This window comes from Malurus melanocephalus, unplaced genomic scaffold (assembly GCF_030028575.1).
Source record: "Malurus melanocephalus ecotype Western Australia unplaced genomic scaffold, MMel_1.1 scaffold_5, whole genome shotgun sequence".
Classification (NCBI taxonomy): Eukaryota; Metazoa; Chordata; class Aves; order Passeriformes; family Maluridae; genus Malurus; species Malurus melanocephalus.
This window is the reverse complement of record NW_026623237.1, coordinates 5,255,216-5,281,650: the sequence shown is the minus strand read 5'-3', so window position 1 is coordinate 5,281,650 and position 26,435 is coordinate 5,255,216. Positions and strand designations below refer to the sequence as shown.

The 26,435-nt window shown below is 40.7% G+C and overlaps 1 protein-coding gene across 4 annotated transcripts in view; it reads right to left on the bottom strand.

The window, feature by feature from the left end:
- Nucleotides 1-26,435, bottom strand: part of DAAM2 (dishevelled associated activator of morphogenesis 2) — a 170,701-nt gene that overhangs the window by 89,106 nt on the left and 55,160 nt on the right. For all 4 annotated transcript variants that reach the window (XM_057371013.1, XM_057371022.1, XM_057370996.1 and 1 more), the window contains exon 3: nucleotides 4,040-4,129. In XM_057371013.1, coding sequence (XP_057226996.1) covers nucleotides 4,040-4,129 — 90 coding nt within the window. The remainder of the gene's footprint in view (nucleotides 1-4,039; nucleotides 4,130-26,435) is intronic.

Sequence of the window (26,435 nt, the reverse complement as noted above, 5' to 3'; positions counted from 1 at the left end):
TCCACATTTTTGCTGTTACAGGCTATGGTTCAGGTAGATTTTCCTCAGAAAATATTTTGCTGTTGTGRAGAATCTCTTTCCCATAATAGAAAAAGAAGAATAAATTTACGAATTGTAAGTACATACTTTTTTTCAGCTGTCCTAAATGCCTAGTTCAAGAAAGTTTCAGTGTGCTGCTTATTGCCTCACTGCCCGAGTTTAAATCATCTGACTTGAGTAGATAAAGCACAATCAACTCAAAGCAGCTATTCTAGGGTATCACTARAATCACAAGAGTACAAGATAACACTGAAATATTTAGAGGTGCTCAATGTAYTATTAGGATTGAGATTTTTGTTGGGTTTATTTTTTTGATTTGAAAGAAGCTGTATGATCCAGCTAGTCCAGTATTAGAGTGTCTCTTTGGAAAGAGATTTGCTACCAATTTATTTTTTTCCTCAAAGAAAGACAGAAGTGAAAAAAAACCAAACTTGTTTAACTCTGCAAAATGTGTGTGCTTGCTACTAAAATCTGTCCAGCCAAAAGCTTACAAATTAGTCTCTGGAGGCAGGAAAAGCCATAAATAGAAAACAACTTGACTTGCTTTCCAATAGCAATAAGTCTAACAGCTTGTAGGGTTGTTTAGAAGGCAATAAGCTATGGCCTGCACAATGAGGCCTCATTCACACAGGCTGCATCCAAAGCAACGTGTGCTGAAACAGTGCAATACCTGCATTTTCTACTTGTTTGGGATCCCAGTATGAGCTGATTCATAGATGAGGCAATTAAGCTAACAACTTTTTCCTTCTATATAATTATTTGATTATTGATATTTCCCTCTATATAATTATTTAATGAGATCATGTATGCTAGTGTCAGCTCCTGAAAAAACAGCACTGAAGAACACTGATTTCTAAACTTTGATATTGGAAATTTGCAAATAAATACGTCTGAAATCTTGGTCTAGTGCTTGACTTAATTCCTGCAAAACTTATATCAGATAGGAAATCTAGAGACAGGAGTTACAGAGGTGTTTAATGTAAGTCTGAATTTCAGCTATAGCAAGACATGAAGTTTATTCTAAACAAAACCAGAATAAAGTACCTGAACTGAGGGAGGATGTTATAATTTTTATTTTCTACAWATGGCCTTACTTAATAATATCAGTGGAAGCTCCTAATACAGAGTAAGAGGCAATCTAAAACGTGTACTGGTGGTTTGGGTAGAAGGCCAGGGTGCCATCAGTGGTGACTAATGATTCCTCTGAAGCAAATTAAGACTGCATGTCTCATTGTCCATGCTGTACTGATTAGTGGCAAGGTAGAGAACAGTTGAGATTGAGAAGACATTAACATTTTCCAACAGAGCAGCCTTTATTCTCACTAATAGTTATTCCACAAATGAGAGCAAAGCATTCACCTGAGCTGCCAGCTAGAGCTGTTCTTTCAGGTCAAACAATTGGTAATTTGTTTTTAATACTAAGACATGAACCCAGAACAGCCAAAAGTGACCAAAGCAAGCATGGCCATGTAATACTGTGATTGTTACTCTAAAGGTATCACTGACAACCATGAAATTTCAGTTCAGAATTCAGCCCCCTCTGATTACTGTGGACTGGTGATTGGCAAGCTCTGCCCCTGGCATACAACTTTCAGTGCACAGACATACCTGTCTTCCTCCTTTTCTTCAGAAAGGCTTGATATCAKGAACAGGTAGAATGAGTTTTTTAATACAATAGTGACTTTCTGTTACCACATTGGAATCAAGTACTATAGAAGATTACATCTGACTGCCAAGATAAATGTGTGTCTGTCACAATGACTAATCTTCCTTTTTGCAAGTGACATTTATTTATTTAAGGCAGCCCACTAATCTCACCACCTTTAGAGCAAATCAGGAAGCTCTTGACTTCCCATTACTTTTAGAACAGAAAAGGCACCTGAGATTAACAACTGTGAACAGTTGCCTCAGTGCACTTCTTGACCTTCTAGTTCATAGTGTTTCCACTCACTGTATCATAAAGCATAGGGCCCTCACTTCCCAGAAAACTCAAAGAACCCAGCATCGGCAAGACAAAGCCCTCTGGGGGCTCGTCCTGGCTAGCTGGAAGTGTTCTGCCAAGTGAGAAATTGGACCCTTTGTAGCTAAAATTAGAATGCAAATTCTTCGGGGGGAAAGGCGGCTTTGCTTTAAAGRGAAGCCTGGAACAGGCTTCTCTGTCACTGCAAAACAATGATGATAGGTGGATTAGGTAGTAGGCTAGAGAGACATGTCATCACCAATCATCTGAYTGCCTGTGAGGGAAACAATGAATAACACTGGACAGTTAAGGTTTCAAGTAATTGAAACTATCTACAAYGTAATGAATAGACATCTGGCAATGGCATCCCATTCCAGTTAGCACATCATTTTCGATAGCTGCAGTTCAGCTAACTGAGGCTGCACTCTAAATGCATTATGAAGATTTTCCAGTATGCAGCTTTTTTAACTGTGGAAGTATTTAAGATTCTTATAGCAAACCYACTACTGTAGAGCAAGGGAGAAAACAAACAAGAAAACACAACAAAAAACAACCTCCCCAATGTAATGAGTGAATCCAACCAACATATTAAATACATTAAAGCATGAATCTTCCTGCCAAGGCTGACTGGATTGGGAGGCAAGATGTCTCTAAGACAGCTACAGACAGATCCTCTCCCACCAGAAAAACCCAGCTGAGCTGGTCAGCAAAAATGTAAAGCAGACATTAATCACAGCAGCCTGCACCTTCCCTCCACTTGCAAGCTCTGTGTATTAGCAGGAAAAAGGAGTGGACACGGCACTGAAGACAACTGAGCCTAGACTGCTCTTGTGCACTATTACTAGCTCTGAGCTATTGCTAAGTCATAGCCACTGTAACTAATTGATTTCTGTTAACTTCCCTGTTTGAAGTTAAAAAAAGTCCCCCCAAAAAACCAACCACAAAAGCCCTGAATGTAAAACACTCCAATTGGACTGGTTTTCTTTAATTACATGGTAAAAAAGCTCACTGCCTTGGTAGAAAAAAGGCAGCAAATACAGGCTGAAGAAGGACCATGGGCAGGATTTTAGTCTGCCAGGTTCAGTAGTGAAATCTAAATCTCCTCTTTCACCTTCCTTTATACAGATTTACGTTTRAAGACTGATGCTCCCATAGCATGACTTGCACACTTAGAAAATAAAATTAACCAACAAAGCCGCCACACCTTTTTCCTCCTAAGATTTATGGCTAATAAATACATGCTATTTGGGTTATCTTTTATTTCTGACTGTGTTTCCTAGAGCAACAAAACTTTTCCCCAGCACCATTACTGCAGAAATTTCTTGTTTAGAAGCGTCACGGCAATGATACAACTTCTCCACTCACTTGGCCATCATTCTGCCAGCAACAGAATACTAGCGTGATTCATCAGCCTCTGATTTATTGCCCCTTTACTGGTTTGTCAGAAATTTGAAGACCTTGAATGGAGAAGTGCCACATGGAAATTGATACAAGGAGGTGGTCCTCGCTTTCTAGTGCAATGTGGAACATTTCCTACAAACTCTGGAAGACGTCGAACTACTAAGTTTTAAGACATCCCAATTGTTGTGTACTTCACAGATATTTGAGAACAACCTGAAAGTTGTTTTCTTCTACTATAAGTTTTCTTCTATTATAAGCAACCTACAGAAGTTTTTAAAAATTCCTTAATGCATTTCCATGATAGCTTTTCTTTCAATTCAAAGAAAAAATAAATAAACCCAAAGAAACCCCCCACAAGCCCCAAACAAACAACAAAACAAAAAAAAAACCCAAACATGCAAAAGATTCAAAATGGGACAATGTACTATTTTAAGATGTTAACATTTTCTTTGGAAATCTCATGTGCATACATTATTTACCAGAAAATTGTGCCATACCCATTCTGATAAAAATCCTTCCATCATTTATTCATGTTCTTGAGTAAACAGTCGACAAACACATACCTCAAATAAAGATACAGTTATGAACATACACACAGAATTTATTGGTGAGCTACTCCAATGAGGACAACAGTCATACCTTCTTTTTGCTGCAGTAAATCTGCCATTTCTTCTCTGGAGGGAGTGCAAACATAGCCTCTCTGTTCTTGTCTGTGAGATCCAATTCATCCTGGAGATTGTGAAAAAGAGAAACAGAAAGAAAACACAGTCAACAGCTGCACTATTAACTTCTGATAAGTTGAGAGGTTACTGGACAAGGCATATCTGACTAGCCTTCAGTCAAGAGGACATACTGGCTCCCATAGACTCCAAAGGTTTTTGGTTTCATGATGATTTCCTTGCTACCTTGAGTTCTCCCTGTCAGAGCATAACATATGAAGAGAGGCAGCCTGGAAAAACTCCMACATCAAACTTACATTAAAAACGATAAGTCAGCGATGAAGTGAAAAACTCAAAGTACAAATGTGATGCAGATATTCCTTATGACATTTAGAGAAAGGCTAAAATTTGATACATCTTTTTTTTCCTGACCAGCAGTACCAAATTGCTCTTCCATTGGAAAAAAATAGCTTAATTTCTCCACCTTTTAAGCAAAGGCCATGAGACAGTCATCATGTCATGGGCAACCAATRGGCTGAAATGTTTTTCCAGATGTTTGTCCTCTGAACCATACAGTCCCCATCAAAAGACACCCAGCATTTCAGACATAAAGGCATAACTCCACAGCATCACACCAGGTTGATCAGACCAGCATATTCAGTCTCTGTTAAGAAAAGTGCTCTCAATAGAACATACCCTCTTAGAGCTGAGCCAATCTTACATTAGTGAAATGAAGGATAATGCTGGGATCTGGAACTGACTCCAGACTCTGTCAAGAGCACCCTCTGGATACACCGCCAAATTCCACAGCTTCAGTTACTCCTCTCTGAAAGGTCAATAATCATAGACTCTTTTCCTATATATGTTTCTAAAACTATCAAACCAGACATAGCTACTTCTTCTGTGTTAATTCAGTACTGACCAGAACAGGGCTCCAATCAAAGCTGCCAGTTTTAGGTGCCAATAAAGGGGATTAAATAAAAAAGAATGGCCATCAGAGCAAGCAGACTGCATGAAGAGGGACAGATGAAGATGTCCAAGTTAGAGTTTCAGTAACATAAAGGAAATCTTCCAGTAATGATCCAATGAATCAGTTTTGGCAGGGGGTTGGTTTTTTTCCCCTATATGTGAAATACTTGGAGAAGGGAGCGTCCAGGGGTCCAATATCAAGATGACATAGTGGCACTAAAATGCTGCACACACAGATTCTGGCACCCACACTAACCTTGTCCAAGCAGAGACAATACCTCTTTAACTCAGCCCAACAATGGCTCATTTGGAAAGCATTCAGGGCTGGGAAACTTGTGAAAACAGTGAGCAAAATTGCACACTGAGCCTGGTAGCGCTGCTGACAGATTTAAAAGCCCACAGAGATTTAAGCAGCAAAAAGGTACAAAAGAAATGCAAACAGTAACAAGGCGAGGTCAGTGCCAGCAGCCCAAGGTAGAAGCTGGAGGGTTATTTTAAACAAGAAAAAGTTTAAAAGGAAAAAAAAATTAGCTGTGCAAAAAGAGTGCAAACCATGTGGAAGTGTTTAGTGTGAGTTTCCAAACAAGGGGGCAGCCAAGCGAGGCAAGGAGTTTTATCCTTGCTATACACAATTAGAAAACTCAGGCCAGAATCACATTCTTGGGGGGAGAGGGAGAGTGAAACTACATGTAAGGCCTTAAGACAAGCAAAGGAATGCTGCTAGAGGTCAAGCAYGTGGAAGGGAAAGGAGGGGCAGATAGGGAAATAGAAATGCCAGGTTTGGAAGAACCATCATAGAGGCCAGAACACTCATCTGAAATGAACGGTCTGGGCTCAGCTGAATTCTTAGAAAAAAAATATGATTGTTTTATTGAACTGCTTAATGAATGCTCTCACTTTTTTTTTTTTAGTTTTAATACAGTGCAGCTAACTTGGTTTTCTAATCCATCAGACTCTTTCTGGAGTCTGCTGGCAGATCAGACAAGCAGCAGAAGCTCTGCACAGAAGCTGTGCAATATCTAAATGAAGAACTCGATCAATACAGCTCAGGACMACCATTTCATCAAAAGAATGCACCTACTGACTAAAATCACCCTGAGGGCAGGATTCTGACACTGCAGTTTCTAGGCACTGCCCTGGATACTGGCAGTAGCAGGGACATAAAGATAAATCTGCTTTCAATTTCCAGTCACATAATTTTGCATCCTGGTAACATCACATGCTTTTCAGGACAGACACGTAGAAAGTCCGTTTGCATGGATGGAAGATCCAGATGGAAAAGAGTGCATCCCACTTTATTGTGACTCAGGAGGGTAGATGAAGCCAAAAGAACTTTACAAGTCATCACATTAGCTCAGGTAACACAGTGACAAGGAAACTGTTCAGGGTTTCCAGGCATAAGGGGATCACCAAAGGCAGACCCAAACATATCTGCCTAGAAAACAGGATGTGGAAAACGGCTTACGCTTAATTTTGAAAGTTAGTGTTTGTCTTTGTTAGGAGGTAAAATGCTGGGGTCTAACCCGCAGGTCAGATGGGCAGGTAGCACGAGTATTCAGCAGGGAAAGAAACATCTTCAGAACRCAAAGCTGCAGTCAAGCTCCTCAGCTCCTTCTCTTGAAGTCAGCATTCAGCMAGTGTGCTCCTTCACCGAGAAAAGRAAAKGAGTAGGAAGAATGGAAGAGGCCTGCCTGTTCTTATCTACCTACACTACCAATCAAACCCCACCCTATTAAAAAACAATCCAAGAAATCCCTGGAAAATACAAGAGACATGAGACCTTCTTCTGGAACTCTCCAGATCATTTTCCCTCCCCCATTCCCATTCTATAAAAGATGAAGAAAAGATCACTGTGACTGCACGGGAAAACCATGGATCTAGCTAAGAAAGAAGACTCTGAATTAGGCAGGCTATTTTTCTATTCTGACTCAGGATCCTAAGACGGCACATAAGGAAACTTGCTGCCTTGGAGGGAAGCAGGAGAAAGAATAGATTTCAGAAGGGTAATGTGGTTCATGAACAGGTCRTTCTGACCCAAGAACAGAAGCAGATCTATCAGCATACAGAAATTCAGACTGTAGAGTTAGCTCAGTGATGGCAAGCAGCTACTGAAAAAAGAAAGGAATTGCCAAATTTGTCAGGAAAGAGGAAGAATGACAAACTGAATGCAGTCACCAAGACTGGGGTTGGAGCCAGACTAAGGAAGCCAATGTGACTGAATGCCCAGGGAGCAAATGTAAACGGCAAGAAAAAAGGGTCAATCAGAACAAAGCAGGGGAAACTGCCTCCTCCAGCACCTGTGCAAGTTTCCCAACAGAAATGCAGTAAGTTCCCTTCTACACTTTGGATGGGCAGCTTAGTTCCCTCAATTCATGCCAGCATGACCTTGCACGATGGAGCTCAGCATCCTGGCTCTTAAAAATACTTGAAGTTGCATGAAACACAAATTAAAAGGATACTTGCCAGGCTGGACTAAGGGAGATGTAAAGCTTCCTGAGTAAATATGACCCATATTCCTCTCCTGTATTTATTTCCKGATTTATTTTATTTAATGATAGTTAATTCAGTTAATTTCACTTTCTTGTGTGCCTTTTATTTACTTACACAGACTGAATTTCAATGATAAAACATTTAAAAAGAACTGGAACTGGATTTGAGGTTCAAATACTTCCAGTCCAGTTCTCAGGCCAAAAGAGAAGACTGTTTCCATTCCAAATGGCTACAACCCAAGGAAATAAGAGACAGAGAGAAAGAAAGAGAACAAGAAGAAGAAATGGGTAGGAAACATAAATCCAGTATTTTGTAGGATTTTAAACCACATTATGTCCCTTGTTTTTGGGAACATTCATCAAAGCCAGAAAGTGGGATTTGCTTCTGGGCAGCCATCAGCTCAGTAACAATATTCAAAGCTCAAAAAAAAGCTAAACAGAAAAGAATTTCTAGACTGGGTAGCACTTTTTCCAGTTACACAAAATGAAATTAATAAAGAGAAAAAGTAATATTTCTGTAATGTAGAAGAGTGGCTCACTTGGAGAGAGACCCACTAAAGGAGAGCCCTTAACACCCATCAACATGCCTGCCTCTCTAAAGGAGAAGTGAGAAACTTCATGGCCATAAGGACACACAGAACCATGGCTTCTGGTCACCGGCATCCCTTGATTTGACTCAGAACTATGAAGGCCAAGACCCCCAAACTTGGTTCTCCAGGGATATCTGGACACTCATGGGAGATTTCCTCAGTTCCAGTTTTTCATTCTACTTGTCCCAGGTCTACTGGCTGCTGGACTTACCGGTCACTGGGGGGATCACARTGTTAAGGTCAGACTGCTGCTTCATTTTGTAAAATACAAAAAMCAACCAACAAACAAAGAAACAAACAACCTATACAGGCTGGTGGGTTGTTTTTTTGTTGTTGTTCATGATGTTTTGTTTTGTCTTCATTAATGAGTCATGACTGCATTTCCAGCTTTATGAAACCCAGAATCCTGATATGTTTACTGCAGGCAGTAACATGATTAATATAGGCATGACAAATATTTTGCCAGAAGGAAAAGGAAATTTTGCTCATTTTCTTATGTTCAGTCGGATAACTGTCTTGTTTCATTGATTTCTTAAAATTTCAACTACAGACAGTTGAGTTACACTTTTAATTTTTACCTGTAGGTCACAGTCTCTTACTTACAGGGCTCTTGGGAGAATATCCTGTCTACAAGCAGCCACCCCGGGCCTGTGTTTCACATTTAATTGCTTTCCTTTATGACTGAGAGAGGTGAATGACATATAAAACATATTCTGATTTATTTTAAGCTTATTTATGCCCAAATCATATTAAGGCAATTACTAAAGCACTGTTAAAATATTAAATGCTTTTATCATMTTCAAATGAAATAGATTTGACATTAAATCAGTCTTTATTTTACACCACAGAATACAACTCTCAGACATAAAACAYAGGCAAATAGGCTTCAACAATTCCACTGTTCAGAGATGCCTATTTTGACTGTGTGATTACAGCTCTATTGCACTGACTGGTTCTTTAACAGATTGGCACTCCAGCAAAAGGACAGCCAGGTCTCGGCATTAACAGGCTCCATGGGAACCAAATCTTCCGATGGCACAAACTGGCAAAGCTCCCAAGAAACTCTACTCTCCTTTGTTACACTCAAAATAGAAACTTAAGAACTTCCAAAACACATGACAGCAGCAGTTATCTGGCCTGTGACCAGCACCAAAGGTTTCAGAGAGCTGTGTAAAAAACTGCCARATACAAAGCCACAGAGCAAACTCTGTAGATGGTCAAATTCTTCCCAGCTCCCTGCCTCAAACAACCTGGCTGATTTTGTGATACAGGTAGTTAATATTCCTTTCAAGGTAACGATAACAATGGTATTTGCAATATTTTTTGTGGCATTTGCTCCATCACACCAACATTATCTTTAATGGCTCTCTGTGTATCATCCAATAGGGAAAATTGAGACTGTGGGAATTACATCCAGATGCTTTTTTACTTCTACGACAAGCTTCATAATTTGAAGACTATTTATTTTAATTACTTGCTTGCATGCTCACTTCAAAAATTTAGGTTCCAAAGATATGTTCATTTTTGCATTATACCTTGCACTGTATGAATTTTAATTTAATGAACTGCTCTTATCTTGCTTCCTGCTCATATTTCCATTCCTTCTTTTTTCCCTTTCTCTTGTACYCACCTACGTTTTCTTTTTCCCCTCGCTAATCCTTTCCTCATTCCCCTTGACCTTTTTCACCTGTCAAGTACAAATGCACTCTCCCTCATCCACCTCATCAATCATTCTCCCTCAGTCTCTTAACAGCATCAAATCCACCCAAGTTACAAAATTAATTATAATACACTGCTGCCAGTATAAATTCCCTATAGAGTATGATACCTGTTGCTGCAGGTTCCCCAAGGTCATTTATATAGATGTCTGTCACCATGTCCCCAAAGAGGCCACATTCCAGCTCCATCAATGCTCCCAAGTGGCTTAGCACAGCTGATGGCCTTATGCTCTGAATGAATTGATTTAAATCTTTACAAAGTAAACAGTGAATATGACACACYATGGGATCCTATCCAGCATCCACCGGCAGGCCCCAGAGAAGGTTCATGTTCATGTGCAATCCCTTCAAGAGGATAACTGATGGTGGGTTAATCAATGCTGAAGTACAACTCAAGCAAACATGAGCAAAAAAGCACTGACRTACCTGGGACTTTAGCAGAAGGGGAAGCAGTGGAAAGAGATCGGGGAGAGGTTGTCAGCAGGACACTACAAGCCTTTGGAATAGAGAATCCTATCCAGCATAACTATTACCACTTTTAAACAGGGACTGAGTAGGATGACATTGCTAACACGTGACTGAAAGCTACATTTTCACATTAACAACAGCCCCAGGAACATTTATATTTCTGTTTGTGCTGCCTGTGCCAGGTTCCATTGGCAAATAATAAGCAGGTTAGTCTGGTGGCTCACATTCAAGCTGTGCCCACTAAAGAGGGAGTAGCAGAAATGCTCTCGTCACAAGTCCAGAGGCGGTTGTTCAAAAAGCTGCTTCTAAGATAAGTGCAGCAAATGAATAAAGTAATGAACCAAAACAATCTTACTCAGATCTCAGTCTCTTTGCAAAGACCTTATGAATCCTTCGAATAGAAGAGATAAACCTTCCCTATTTAATCACTGTGTCCACCTCCAGGGGACAGTATAGGATTGTTCCCCTACAGTTTTCCTTCCACTGCTTTGCTCATTCCAGCTCCCCAGGCTGACATTTAAGAGGTAGCCTGCTGGAAGAATGCGCATCTCCAATGCTGAGGAGGTTCATCCGACTGCACAAACCACTTTGTGCAAACTCCTGTACAAACGGGAGCAATGAACAGTGCAGAAGTCTTGGATCAGTCAATAGCATTACCACTCACACAGCCAGCATCTCCAGGTGAAACACATCAGTCAAAAGCTCCCAGCACCTGACATATGTGCTAAGTCCACAGATAATGCATGAAGAAAAAGCAGAAAGAACCCCAGAACAAGCCAGACCCTCCCCTCAAGCTCTTCCATTTCTTCTTAACCCTTTGAATTAAAAGCAGCCTTTGTAGAGCACACAGAAGCAGTATACTGTGAGAGGCAAGGGAGTAACATTTTGATCAGTTTTGCAGATTAATAAGAATTGRATGCATCACAGGAAAACCTTAGCATTTCCATGTATTTGCATACACACAGTCTGTCTATGTGCAGATATGTATGCCACTCACACCCTACATACATAAGAACTACATAAGGCATATCACACAACATCGGCCCATACCCACAACATTATATCATTACATGTGTGCATCAGGAAACCATGCACACATGAATTGCTAACACAGCCTGTTGGCAGAGAAAGCAATGTTTACATTTCAGCTACTGCCACGGATGTGACTGTAAAGCAGAGAAGCAGACAAACAAAAGGCAGCGATTCCCATTACACTCTTTTTTCCTGCTTGCTTTTTCAAGAAGTTGGAGCTTTAAAACCCCTTCAGTACTAGGGGCCCAAATCTCTTGATTCTCAGTCATAACAGTGCAAGACAGAAAGCACCTGATGTTTACATACTGAAAGATGTGTTTCTCCTCTATCCTGCCAACACAGAAGTTACTCATTCTTAAGGCTTAGCAGCAGAGTAAGATTTTCATCCATCAAAGGCACAGCTTTTTGATAGAGATATTCTTCACACAGAAAGTCAACTAGCAGGCCTCCCTTTCACTCCCAAACACACCCCTCATTATACAGATTTCTTTTTCCCTTCTAAATCATTGGTTAATTGCTTCCTTGCTTCCTGGAGAAGAGCTAAATCCTGTCCCTCTCCTACTCCTCAAAGTTCTCTGTGACTTGACAGCACACATAGCCAGCAAGGCCTATTGTGTCAAWCCCCTCTCACAGGCCACCAAAAACAGCATCTGCTGTTCATTTTTCTGTCCTTCACAGGCAAACCACATGCATGAGACAACAATCTGTGGGGCCAAACAGAAAGAGAAAGAATGAGGAAAACCAGTATCTCTTTATGCAATGAGACACACAAGTGTTTAGGGACAGAAAAATATCAAGATTCAGACACACACTTTCATATGCAGGGCTATGAAACAGGTAGAGCAAGAAGGATATTCCACAGATATGGACGGGCATATGAGGACAATAATGTAAAACAGCTGCCTATCACCACTGCTTTTTCTGTTAAGATGGGCTGCATGTTCATGACAGTGAATTTAAATGAGACCAATGAGCGGGACAGGGATGAAAACGGAATAGTCAGTCTCATGTGTAATCCAAATCGCTGCTGCTGCAATTTAAGCCTATTACTTCCAGCCCTATCAACCACTAACGTGGTGAGCAGATTTTTTTCCTTCCTCTTGATAACAGTTTTTGAGGCTGTTAAAGACTTGTAATCTCCCTCCTCAGTCTCCTTTCTCGAGGCTAAACAATCCCACCTCTTTCAGTCTTTCTTAGAGGCTATGCCCTCTGGATCTCTCATTCCTCTAATAGACTTCTGGCCTCTACCTGGTCAAAGTACATCTTTCTTGAACTGCACTGTTCAAAAGTGGTGACAGTATTTCAGCTGAGACCTTAGGAAAGCTGAGCGCTAAGTTTATTTCATCAATCTTTCAGACTGTACTTCCGGTTATATACTCCACATATTCCATACAGTCAATGACCTTTTTTTTTWATATAAAAAAACCTCAAAACCTGCATGACTTATGTTCGCTCATACTCAACTATAATCCCTATTTTTTTCTGCAAAAGTGTACCTGACTGCTTTCCAACATGAATTACCAGACTTGCTATTAAAAGGAATTTAACTGTCCGCATTAAATGCCATCATTTTTTCACACAATTTTTCCATCTTATTTTAAGCTTATCTTTTAACATACCCAARTATGGATACATGCCTAGTGACATAGTTTAGAGAGATGTGCTCCTTACTGAGGGCTCATGTTGGGGATATTACTGAGAGACTCCCAGGCCTCRTATGGTCTATTGACTGTTATCTGCTGATGTAGGTTCATGCATCACGCACAAGCGATATGACCAGGAGCAGCCTGAGGAGGATCCAGAAGGATTACAGAGCTCTGGGAGCTGTGGTAAAGGATTCTGGAGGGCAGGCAATATCAGCAATTAGCCTGGTCAAAGGGAAGGGGTTTGAAAGGGCCAGTTGAATCTGGTAAATCAACTAATGGCTACAGGGCTGGGGTCACAGCCATGTGTTTGGCTACTTAGACCATGGGATTCATTTTGAGAAACCTGGGCTGTTGGGGCTGAYAGGGTCCATCGGTCAGGGAAGGAAGGGCATCTTTAGTTATCATCTTGCCAAGCTGGTAAAGAGGCCTTTAAACTAAAGTTGCTGGGGAAGGGGATCTTCATCCACTCCTACCAGTCTGATGTCAGTRCCAGCAATAGATACCCAGATACTAGACAGGGATCACAGGTCAAAAGGAAAACACCTGGAGAGCAGCAAAAAGGAATTCCAAGCACTGCTGCCAGCAACTGAGAGTCATCAGAGACCCTACTAAAATGCCTCTAGGCATCATGTAGTAGCTTGGGGAATAAACAAGAGGAGTGTGAGATGTGCACATGCCTGCAGGGCTTTGATCTCAGTGGCATCACAGAGGTGTGGTAGGACTCCTATTAGATGGATTGGAAGAATGGAGGCACYTTAGGAAAGTGAGGTAGAGAAGATGAGGAGGCAGTGGTGCCCTTTATGCCCGTGACCAGCAGGAATGCATGGAGTTCCACCTGGGGATGGACAAGGAGCTGACTAAGAGTTTATGGGTCAGGATTAAAGGGAGGACTGGGACAAGTGACATTACAGGGGCGTCTGCTGTAGGCTGCCTGACTAGGAAACCCTTCTGTAGTTAGACAGGAACAGCCTTGCTGTCACTAACTCTGATCCTCCTGGGGAACTTCAACCACTCCAGTATCTGCTGGAGGGACAACAGAGCAGGACATAAGCAATCCAGGAGCTTCCTGGATCACATTGATGGTAATTTCCTAATAGATGTGCTCTGTATTTCACCATCCAGTCAATTAAATGAAAACACCAAACCGAACTCAAGCTGTTACACCTCTCCTTGATACATTTTTTTCACTGTGACAGGTTGCAAGTCCTCTAGTACAAGTACCACATTTACCACCACATTCGGATTATATACACAGTACCAAACACCTCTCTGAAACAGAGCTTCTAGTATCAGCATATATAACACTAAATAAAAATAAAATCTGCTGTTTCAGCACAGTGCCCTTATTTCCTTTCCTTCCCCTCCCCTCATTTCCTCCCTCCCTTCCCCCTCCCTGTGCCAAGGTTTGTTTTTCATGCCAAGGTTCYGTAGCTGAGACCCTGTATGGGAAGGTAGTTGTGGGAAAGGTTATTAGGAAACTGCAGTCTAAACTGCTACCTTTCCGGCTTCCCCACCCTCTCCCTCCCGACAAAGTCCCCTCTGTTCTGTTTTAATACTAATGAGTTCAGAGGAGGTTCCTAGGCTGGAGCAATTCAMAGTTTGGACTGTGCCAAAGCACACAGGCACACACCTCTCTGATCGCTTCCTGCCCAAACACAGTCCTGCTGGCTCAACCTTCAAAATGTGGGCTGGGGATTGCTGCTGCTGTGCCAAAGGCGGGCTGAATTTCCAGGGGTGTCAGTGCCACCTACTCCTCCCCTCCCAGCTTTATCCTCTTGTGTCATCCTATTTGCCATATGCCCCTATGGAGGAAAACAAGGGTAAGTCAGAGCTTGGCTGACCTTTAAATCTCTGATAAAATAATACGTAAAAGGGCAGGAGGAACTGAGAGGTTAGGAATTTAATGAGCAAAATTAAAAAAAAAAATCTTGTTGAGCTTTAGTTGTGCAGCTTCGAAACACATTCTCAAGCTTATATGCAGGGTAAACTCAAAGGAACTCCAGTGAATCCACATCATTCTTGGCAGAAGTTCAGGTTTACACAGATAAAAGCAAAATAAGAACCTAGCTTTAGTTCTTCTCTTGCCATCTGAGTTATTCCAAATTTGGTAATGCAAACCAGAAATCAGAATGCCCCTAACTCCATTAAAYGGAGTGAACTTACTCTGGATTTACACCAGTGGAAAACATTAATTAAATAACCTCTTTTAAATTGTAATGGTCTAAACCTCTCAGCTTAAGCACCTCTGACAGTGGCTTGCTCTACAGTTTAAAGCACAGATTTCAGACATAAAATAGACTGAGAAGTTTATCAATCTCCTTTTCACTAATTGTTAACTTCTACTTCAATAGAGAAGATCTGTATTTACTTTTAATCAGTCCAGACCAGTTAAGCTATCATCCACATATGAGGCCTCTGTTATCTCTGGGTTGAAGTGGAGAGAAATTCCACAACTCTCTTCCCTCACATAAACAGAGTATTTCCATAGTCAAATAGTGAATTGAAGGGATGACAGTATATTTGGTTATTCACTCACACCCTGCCCTGTCTCACTGCACAAGTATTTTGATAATCAGAACAGAAACTACTGCACTGACATCACTGGGCTTAAGAAAACACCAGCTAAGATGTTTTCCTCTCCATGTTTCTACTAAATAAATTATCAGAAACTTTCACAAAATACAGCAAAAATAATAAGAAAAGAATGAGCAAGTGCCTTGCACTGTCTCCTTACAACAAATCATAATTGCATTTATTATCTGGTGAAGCATTTCTAATCCAAAAATTCTCCCACATCATTAATGTAGAAGCCAACAGCTTCACACCAACCAACAAACTCATGCAGCTGTTCCTCTCTATTCAAGATGTAATTCTGAAACACAGCCACTAAAGCAATCTCAAAGGATTTTCCATGACTCAGGGATCTCCCTGGACACCTTCCAAACTGTGAAACTGCAATCTGCTTTCCCCTTGTAATTTCCTTTGGAGAAGTTATTCTTCAAGCCTCCACCTAGTAAAGCATTGCATAACATTGTTGTGCACGCTGCTAACCTTTTCCAAAGGTTGTTTGTGTGGGCAGTCTTTCCCTTTATGTGGTCAACAAATGATGGGAAACTGCAAAATTAAAAGACGCCCTTAAGTGTTTCTAATGTAAAAGTGCACAGAATATACAAATGTTGACTAGGACCTTTTTGCATATTCCACTGTGTCTACAGGAAGGCAGTAGAGTTTTGCATCAGATTCTCCCCAAAAAAAAGTACGTAAGAGCAAGGGCAATGTCTATGACAGGAAGCAGTAATAGAGATTAGCTCCCAAGTTCTTCAAATACAATGCATTTGCCACTGAAAGATTCCTGTACTGACTATAATCTACATGTGCTTCATCTTTCCAACACCTTTTCAAACTAGCTATAATTCTGTATTAAAACTGGCTTAAGAATCATTAGTATTTCCCGTGTCACACAAGGAAAACAAACTCACAAATGSATGAATTCAGTTGTGTAACCTTGCAGGGGTAGCTAGGAAAATACAATATTCTTGAAAAGTTTTTCTCTCATCAAGCTGACAGACAACACCATACCTAACATTAAAAGCTCTGGGTCAGAGCTGCTCCAGTGCCAGGTGGAAGGCATCTGCCTGTACTTCTTCAGAATAAAACATCAAAACAGAGCAGCTGTGCAGGCAGTCTGGTTTGACGAGTGACAGAAAAAGCACCTTCTGACACTTGCTTTCCATGTTCTGCTCTCACCTGGTGCTGAAGGATGAACAGTAGGACCTCTCCTGTACTGACACCAAAACCTTCCCCTTACTGCCTGTGGAGGAAGGTGCCAGGAAACTGCTGCCCTAGAAATGTTGTATCCTAAAAAGGTGCTACTCCATCCACCTCACCTGTAGCACATTCCTCCCCACTTTGAAGCTTTGCACACTGGACATTTTCCTCCAACAGTAGGAGAGCAATACCATGTTACCTTAACAGGTCCCCTGAATGATAAACAACCTTGATTGCTCTTTGAAGATAGAATCCACCTACAGAAGGACACAGACATGACATAATTACAAATCCTTTTCCAGTACTCTCCTTCAGGCTGTATGATACACTATCTGAGCAATCATCATATCTGATATAAATTGTTACTAGGCGAGTAACTACAAAAACTAATCTTAGTCAACATATTAAACAGATGATACTTCATGATTGTTATCTTCTTCTCCATTCAATTATCTTATTTTGTGAACAGTTCCTCTTAAACTCCAGCCACAGCCTACCTCCTGAGGGATAACTCCTATCCAGCAAGACACTTACATCCCATCCTGTTTCTCAACCTTTCCACTGGAAAATTTTACTGCTTCCCCAGCTTTAGGTGAGGAATTATTATAAWTTTTACAAATTTTATAAGGTCTTCATGGTCAGTGGATCTGGCTTGCCCTTTCTTGCTGACAGCAGGCTAAGGACCAAAACATACCTCCTACAGCATCTCAGATCTGGCCCTTCCTATATGAGCTGCAGAAGAAATGGACACCTGTCATTCAACCCCCCTTCATCACTGTGCACATTTGCTCACTCCATAAGCACAGCTGAAAGATCATCTTGGCCTGACATTCATCCCATATTACCTCCATCTTGGCAATTGGTCTTCCCTTCAGCACCAAAAGCTGCTTCATTTGTTGTGGCTTTTTCTTCAACACGTTGGAAGACACTGTTCTGCCTTAYCACAATCTCCTGCCCAGTTACAATCTGCCCAACATGGTCTTTGCAACACCTAGTACTTTCCTCTTGTTATTTCTCACAGATGCATTTCCAGGTGGCACCTCCTCATCCTGTATAACCTTTCTTACCAGACTTATAACACACTCCCAACTTTCCTTAGCAGACCAAATCTAGATTTGGTCTAGATTTCCCCCTCTCTAGAAGGGGAGGGATGAGTCTTAATAACAGGTTTTTAAGCCATCAAATATGACTCTCAACAATGTAAGACACTAATAAAGAGAAGTAATGGACAGAAACTGTAGAAGGGCAGGAATTATAGTCAGAGAAGCCATTCTGAAGTGTTGGGGCAATAGGACATCCTTGCACTGCTGCTGCTGATGCTATTTCTACTGGAGAGAACCCACTCTCTCAGTCAGCAGGCATAGTGGCAGGAAATATATGAGAATGCTGGTTTAATTCTAGGTAGAGGGTAGAAAATTGTCTATTCTGCTTCCATCCGAGTATAGCTGGAAAAGCTCCAGAAAGCTGAAATAAAGATAAGTTAATTTGATCCTTCCAGCTAGCAAGTATGACTCCTACTATCAATAAACATCATCTCAGGGTTTTATCACTTCAACAGCCTTCAGGCTCAATCCAGAAAGTTGCTGACTCTTTGTTATACCTACACTGGAACACAAAAAGCATTCAAGTATTAATTATGCCTTACTTAGGTAAAAAGCCAGAGTAAAGCTTTATGTTATTTTTTTTCTTTTTATGTTATGCTGCCTAACACTTGAACCTACAATAAAACACAATGGTATTATTAAATCAGGTAATAAAGGTGTTAGAAACACATGCACATAAGATTTCTGAACATTAAGTATAACCACCCTTTGTTTCAGGGTTAGGATATCATGACAGCTCCCAAGCATTCAACAGGGGGGAAACATAAAACTGATAGAACTTCCACTCTCTAGTGGAAAATCTGTTCTTTCCCCTCCTGCATCCCATGATACGTATCTGTTGCGCTCCCAAAATCCAGTACTTTTCCTCTTCTGCCCTACATGTACTACATGCATTTCCTTCCATGGAACAACCGCATTACCCTGTTAAAAACGTGCAGTCCTGTGAGATCTGTCTCAGGTGTTTCATGTCTAGTAAAGTCATGTAAAGTAAGTCATTCTCCAAACACACTTAAATATTTCCTTCAAGTATTCCAACCATRACCAGGACCCTTCCCACTTTTCAGAAAGGTAGTCATTATGCTCTTCTTCAGATATACAGAGGCCAACCACCAGCATAGACATAGAAAATACCAAACAGGCCAAATTTCAGTCAATRGAGAATGATTTAACTCCACTACTGTCTTCAGTGGAACTGAACTGCTTTACATTGGGTACATCTGTCTACAAGCTTTACAATAAAGCAACAAGATCTAAAAAATAGTGTATGCCTGTACAAAAGCCTTAAAATTACACAAGATACTTTGATAACATCCCCAGCTTCTTCACACCCAAAATCTTGCACCTAAGACCAGGTCTGGATTTACATTTGTTTACACAAGACTGTTGATTCTCAGACACTGCGTGTGAGACCTGGCTCCCATCTCATGCTCCTCTCACAGCATCTGTGCCTCACACATTCACAGCATTGTGACTGCTGCTTCTTACACATCTGCTCAAGGAGCTGGGAGCTGCCAACCAGCTGCACCTACTGGAAGGGAGCCTAAAGTGAGAAAATGCTGGTGCTGCACTTAGTGCTCTAAGCCTGTCCTAGGAATCCAAATGTAGGTGAATACTTGAAAGGAGAAGCTGTCTCTGTCACAAAGCCTAAAATGTAATACTACCTATGGATTTGGACTTGAATAACTACAGAAAGCCTCTAGAAGCGATATGTGCATTAAAATCAGAGACTTGTACACATGTATTGCATAAGGGACACAAGTAAAGSAGACCCAACACTGTGAAAAAGTCTCTGTAGAGCAAGGAGCAAAAGAAGAAAGGTATCCCCTGTGTGGAAAATTAAAAGAGGCATCCTGAGCATGTACAACCTTAGAGTGAAGAACTATGTTGAGTATAACTAGACAGACTTTGTTACTGTGAAGAGCTTTTACTTCCCAAGCCTCAGCTGCCTTTGCTTCAGACCACCCAGTTCTTTTGCCATTATTATAAAAGAAGACAAGTGCATCTGAGTGCATGCAAAATGTAAGTCTGGCAACTATAAACTAACCCAAAATAAAGGAAAGTTTTTGCGGCCTGGCCACCATCAGCAAGGAAAGAGATTTGCTGCCTCAGAACTTCGGGGTTTTTTTTCTGCCTTCATATACAGCATGTACTAGTTAGAGGGTAATGCCACGGTTTCTTCCTGGTATGAGCCTTTTGTCAGGAAAATTCTGCCTTGGTTTCATCAGCAGCATTTTCCTACTGCTTCCACTGGTGCATTCTCAGTAAGAGCAAGAAGGGAAGTAATAACTGGGGTGGGGAGTCTTCACTGAACAAAGAGCAGCAAAGCCTCCTAGTTTGCTGAAGTCAGAACTCACCAAATACAAATAAAAATGAAGGACCTCTCCAGATGTCGATTGCATTTCTTACTACACTTCCTGACAGATTAGGTAATTAATTATAGAGAAGCAGAGAAGGGATGAGGGATGGGAATTAAATAACTTCCTCTTATGGGTAAAACAGAATAGAGGGACTTAAGTTATGGTTCCATAGAAATTTGCATTGAGCAACAACTCAAAGCTGCAGGCCTGTCAGAGGCATAATCCCAAACCATGATTTACATGCAGGGCAAGGGACTGAGAAACTAAATCCTTGAATTCAAATGAAATCCAGCATTAGGATAGAATGACTCAAAAGCCTAATAATTTAAAACTAAACACTCAGACCTTGGTAACATGCCTGAATTTAAATGAGAGTAAATACTGTTATCAATACACACAACACATGTCTGGGTGTTGAAGCAAGGACATAATATGTATGTCTTTCTAAGTCACAACCTTTCAATGAGAAACTAAGGACTTACATAAGCTTCAGACATGGAGGATACTTTTCTGGAAAGGTGGTGCTCCTTACTAAGAGCCAAGAGACACAATAGGCAACTCTGCATCTCTGCTTCCCAGAAATATTATGAGAGATGGAGGAGAAATGCCAATTTGCTCTCCAAGCCCATCAGCAAACACAGAAAAACACAGCTGATGCCCTCTTGTTCCTACATACATTAATATATATTGTCTATATTCACATGCAAGATCACAATGGAAGCATTTCTTGTACTTTTTACTACATAAGTACTCTTGCAGGTTGCAAAACCAAAAAAAGGGACCTCCCGAGCACTGCCACAGCTAGGACCTGGCAAGCTTTCGCGGGACTGGTGATATATGGGAGTACTTATTCAATGTGGGGAAGCCGAGTTTTCATCTGAGGTTTATGTTGTATCCATTGCACTAAATGGTCTGCAAGGGAGAATTAGGCATGAAGGGAATTTGCTACTTCTAAGTCAGCTGTTTGCAGTGGGAACCATTACTACAGTTATTTAGGTTTGGATCTCATCTCCCTATGGCTGTTGAAGGCATGTTACGCAGTGTGTCCCAAACTGATGCCTCGCTCAGAAATTGTTTTCCTTCCTTTGGTGAAATAAATAAATTCCCAGATATTGCATGCTTTACGTTACTTTCTTTCAACATAAAACTCTTTTCCTTCCTTTTCTCATCAACTTTCTCTCCTCTGGGAAATGGGACTGCAATCACAGAATTTTACTCTCTTTTAAGGTAGAGAAGGAACAGATGCAGAGAGATTTCACAGAGTAAGCAAACAGCAGCATTTTCCAAAAAWTTATGCGACTGGTCACTTCATCCAGTTCTAAGAGAAACTTTTGTATGGTGACCCCACTGTTCCTTTGCCACTGTGCTGAGAGAACCAGCACAGATACCAGCCATGTGACGATTCATGGACTCAGAGAACACACTGTGTATACGCTGCCCCACACGAGCAGCAACCTACCTCTCTCAGCAATTCAATGGACTAGAAAAAGTTTAAAGGCAGGCCAAAACAGATGCTGGATAATCCTAAATTTTTCAAATATAGAGTGTACATATGAATTTATGAACAGTTGCTCCTCCACAGCAAACAATGTACCTTAATAGGTAYTTTTGGCATAAAGTCTAAAGTTTTTTTTCTGGAAAAGCCTGTGATGATGGTAAATAGAAATATAGGTAAAAAGCTTTTGTGAGTCTATAAAGTCAACAAAACTCCTTCCTTAAGGATGCTGAGAAAAGAAAAATCAAAAGAAAAGAAAAACAAATTAAAAATTAAATGGGTTCAAATACAATGTAATAAAAACAAACYGTGATAGGAAATTTCAGTCAATGTCCCACCTGAACAAAATATAAGAATGCTTCAAAGGCAAATAAGACCACAAAAGTATAAAAGTAAGCATTTTTCAAATCTTTCCTGGTGTAAGAATAATTTAATGTGGTACAGGTAAGTTATTCAAGGTTGAAGCATATAATGATCAACTTTGAAAATGTCAACCCAAATGACACCTTCACTTCTTCCCCAAGGACCTTCCACMTTAAAACAGAGAATCTTGAACTTCACCTTCCCAAATATCATGACCATCTCATGGCCACTAACAAAAGAAACAACAAAAACACAAGTTCTTTACACTGCTCTTTCCTCTCTGYTAGCATTCTTCAAATTTTTCTGCTTTCTCTGAATCGCCAGCTTTAAGTCATACTTCTTGGCATTGTCTGAGTTCCTATCTCTGTTCAGGTTGTCAGTATTAGAGAGTTCTAGATGGCAAAATCTTTAGTGTCAAGAAGCACACCACCTTTAACCAACAAGAAAAGTCCAGGATTCCAATACTGAGCAGAAAACATCAAAATCCACTGTGACAAGAATACACTGCTGCTAACAAATATGAACAAAGACATGGAAAAGCTGTTCCACAAAAAAAAAAAAAAAAATTATTTCCCCATGCATTGCAATAGTTCTTCCAGATTATTCTGTAGTTCCTATTCAGTCAATAAATCTGCACAAGCTAAAACATGTGTCTAGCACAGATATTCTTACCAGCARCCAAAAAATAATTTTTTGTGCCTGCCAACAGACCACCATCTGCAGCAGCACTTTACCACTACATGGCAGCATGGAAGCAGAAGTGACACTGGTCACATTAGCCCATACCATCAGGTAGGGCCAGTTTTACAATTTGCAAGGCACGAGACCAGTCCACACACCCTGCCCCCTGGAGTTTCTTTCTCTCCCTGTTTATTGAAGGGGAGATGTTAACACCAGTTGTTCTGTCTTCTTTCACAAAAGAAGCCTTTTGAGGGGCAAAATTTGTAGTCACAAATATTTTTGTTTGCTTTCTATTTTGTGCATCTAGACTCTGATAAGGACTCCCACCTGTACTATTATCACTGCATTAATCCCAAGGCAGTCACTGCCAGCAGATGGCTGAGGGTATATCGTCTCCCATCTTAGCCCAAAACAAATTATACCAAATCACCATGAGCCATGGTCTTCGTTCAGACCTACTCTCTGCACATGTTCCCAATGGAATAAATCAAGATAGAACTTGAGACCTACCAGGACTAACTCTTTCTGTTTTAATTTTCTAATTGATYCGACAAAGCATCCAGCTTCAAGTAACACAAGTTGTTGGGATACATCCTAGAACTGTGTTTCTGGTTGAGTGGCAATGAGAGCAGGCATCTGAAATCAACATCAGCTTGTCATCTCACAGTCACTGCTTTGGTCAGAGTCCAGTTAGGCAGCTGCCCATAGCTGGATGGTCTGGGTGCATCTCCCAAACAGAGCAGCTCATATACGTGTATGCCTAAGTCTGGAGACTACGCAAGCAAGTTTGAAAGCTTGGAATGGGTCATGCAAGTCCATCACAAATAAAGGATCCCAATACATTCCTATTTCCTTCCCCTTGAAAAATGGGCATCTCCAATTTGGCTTTTCATGGCACTAGTTTAAGTAGCACAAGAGCAGGAGAAGACATGTTCCTGGTCCTCAAAATGCCAGTTTTCCTCAAAAAGGGAGGTAGAAACATACTGAATATTTACTGGATTGGAAAATTCACCACAAGGGAGATTTCTTCAGCACAGCTATGCTTAGCTTTTCTTGTCATTAACCCTTACATGGGAAAATGCCCCAGATTTTAACTGCAACAAGGGAAAAAAATAAGGCTTTTAAAAATTCATTCAACCACACCAATGTTTCATTATACCCTTTGCAGAGCAGATGGCAAGATGAGTCCATACCCCCTGGGCCTGCTTCAGAGGGCTAACACAAATGCTCTTCTCACTAGAGATCTCAGATGATGTTGGTGTCATCATTTCACTTGGGGATTTGGGTCAAAAGGCTTTACACTCAAATCTGKTTTTTATATAGTACAAGTGCACCCAGACTAGACCCTAGCGGATAAGCAGCAGGGAGCTAGCACACAGCACAGAGCTCTCTCAGGCACTTCCAGGTCGCTGCTTTAAACTGGTGCATTTACAGACTGAATCTTTCTAATCCAATTAAAATCTCATCTGAGCTGTCAATACAGATGTAGCCTGTTTTATTTTAGTGTCTCATAGAACATGCATTAATCCAGACCTGTGGACAAACTACCCCCTCCAGGCAAACTCTGCATTTGCCAGCCCAGTTTCCAGCCCAGGTTCTCTTGCACATAAAGCCCTAAACTGCTCTCATATTACCTGTCTAATCAGGAACTCCTAYGGACATGCATCACCCTCCTATCTGGCTGCTTTATAAAAACGTGCAATATACACCATTAACCTTCTGAAAAATAGCACTTTTCTCTCCCAGCTCACTTCTCATGCAATGATGRCTAGGATGCTATCATTAAATATAAGAAATGAATATGATCTGTTTTCATTTCAATAGCTTCATTTGTTTGAAATGTATATGCCAGTTACAAGCTGTCAGCACATTTAATAAGTTATAGCATAAACCAACAACTCTCAAACTACTAGGGCCAAAAATTTTTACAGATCATCACATACACGTCATTAAATTTTGCACCAGAAACATTATACATTATACTGTTTAATAAACTTCCATAAGGCAGCTGTGAGCTGTTTTGCCACAAGCAAGYACATAGTACACAAGTATTTGCCAGACATAAAACTAAAAGTTAAAAGCACCATTAATACCACCACAAACTCTCAAGCTCCTCATAAAACTSATACTCTCTGCAGTAAGCAAAAGCACAGCAGCAACTCAAGCAGGTCTTTCACTACAACCCAAAGATAAACAAGTTCAAGGTTTAGCATGTCAAGTTCAGGAGCAAAGCACATCTGCTGGTGACGTCTTCAGGAAGGCTGGATTGAAYGCTTCACTGGATTTTGGTGTTGGAGAAAGATGAACTTTGACACAGTAGTTTGAGCTTTGCATGTGAAACCCAATAGGTAAGCACCCAATTGTCAGCAGAGCAGATTACAGATTACATTGTTACTCTTGAGAGATACCTGTCACCACGTGGAATTCTCCACAGTCATACAGTGGCATTTTCAAAGAAGGATTGAAGTAAACYCACATAAAAAGCAAACTGACCGAAATATAGACCAGAATTTTGTGAAATATTTCCATAATGGGAGATCCCTCATTTGCAAATTAGTTTGAAGCAAGTAGACTCTCACACATTATTCTTCCTGAAACAGCTGCAAATCCTATTGACTCCTTTCTATGCCCCTGCCACAGAATACCGACCATGCTAATGGATGCTAGGGAAAGTGAAAACAGTTAATGGAAAAGAAATCCATACCAATTTACTATGTTCAYGGAACACAATTTTTGACTGAGGAAGTCTTTGAGCTGAAAATCATTAGAGGTTGGAGAGTATCCTGGAAAAGACCACCCTATAGACACACCTTATAGCCTCCAACACCTTACGTTTTTCCCTAGCCATTTGCTGTGGACCCCATCTTGAAACTGGAGCCTGGGCTAGTTTATCAGACCACTGATCTGACAAACTACTGCTGTCTCTGTATTTGGTATGACATACTACAGCTGCCCATATATTAATCTCCAACTGCATAAGCAAATTATATGGTTATTTTCATTGCTATAGCATTTTAAAGCTATGGTCATGGGCAAGAATTTAATGGGCTACTGTGGTAAGTGCAATGTAGAAAGACTACGGCAAATTCCTCTAATGCTGAGATCCAATATTTTCTGTTTTACTCCTCACCTCAATTACACTCCCCAGGCACACACACATTTACAGATATCTCGCTTTACATAAGCTCCAGCCTCAGAATGAGAAATGAGAAACCTACTCAGCTGCTTCAAATGGGCATCACCTTTAYGACATAGCTTGCAAAACAACCCAGCCCTATGACCTCTGCCTGTGTTTGGCATTCAGGCTGAACAAGAAGACAAAGACAGTGAAGTCATTTGATGCCAGGCATGAAAAGCAAGTGTCTGGCTCCTGGAGTCTGCAACATTTACCACAAAAGCAAACAACAAAGTTCATCTGAAATAATGCCTTCTCTTCCTGTTTATGGCTGTTGCTGTAACAGCAGCATTTCATGGTTCAAAGGCAGCTGTGTGATGAAACATAATTAGTACGGTCACCTGATTTTTATACCTCACCAGCASAATGCTACTCATCAACAAAACCAAACAGCCTTTATTTTAAAGATCTGCAAACACTAAGATTTTCCACTGTATTATGTTATACAGCAGATTTTATCCCAAAGTTGTAAACAAGAAATTCACTGTCAGCTCTCTCTAGAGAACTTAAGTGGTTCCTTCT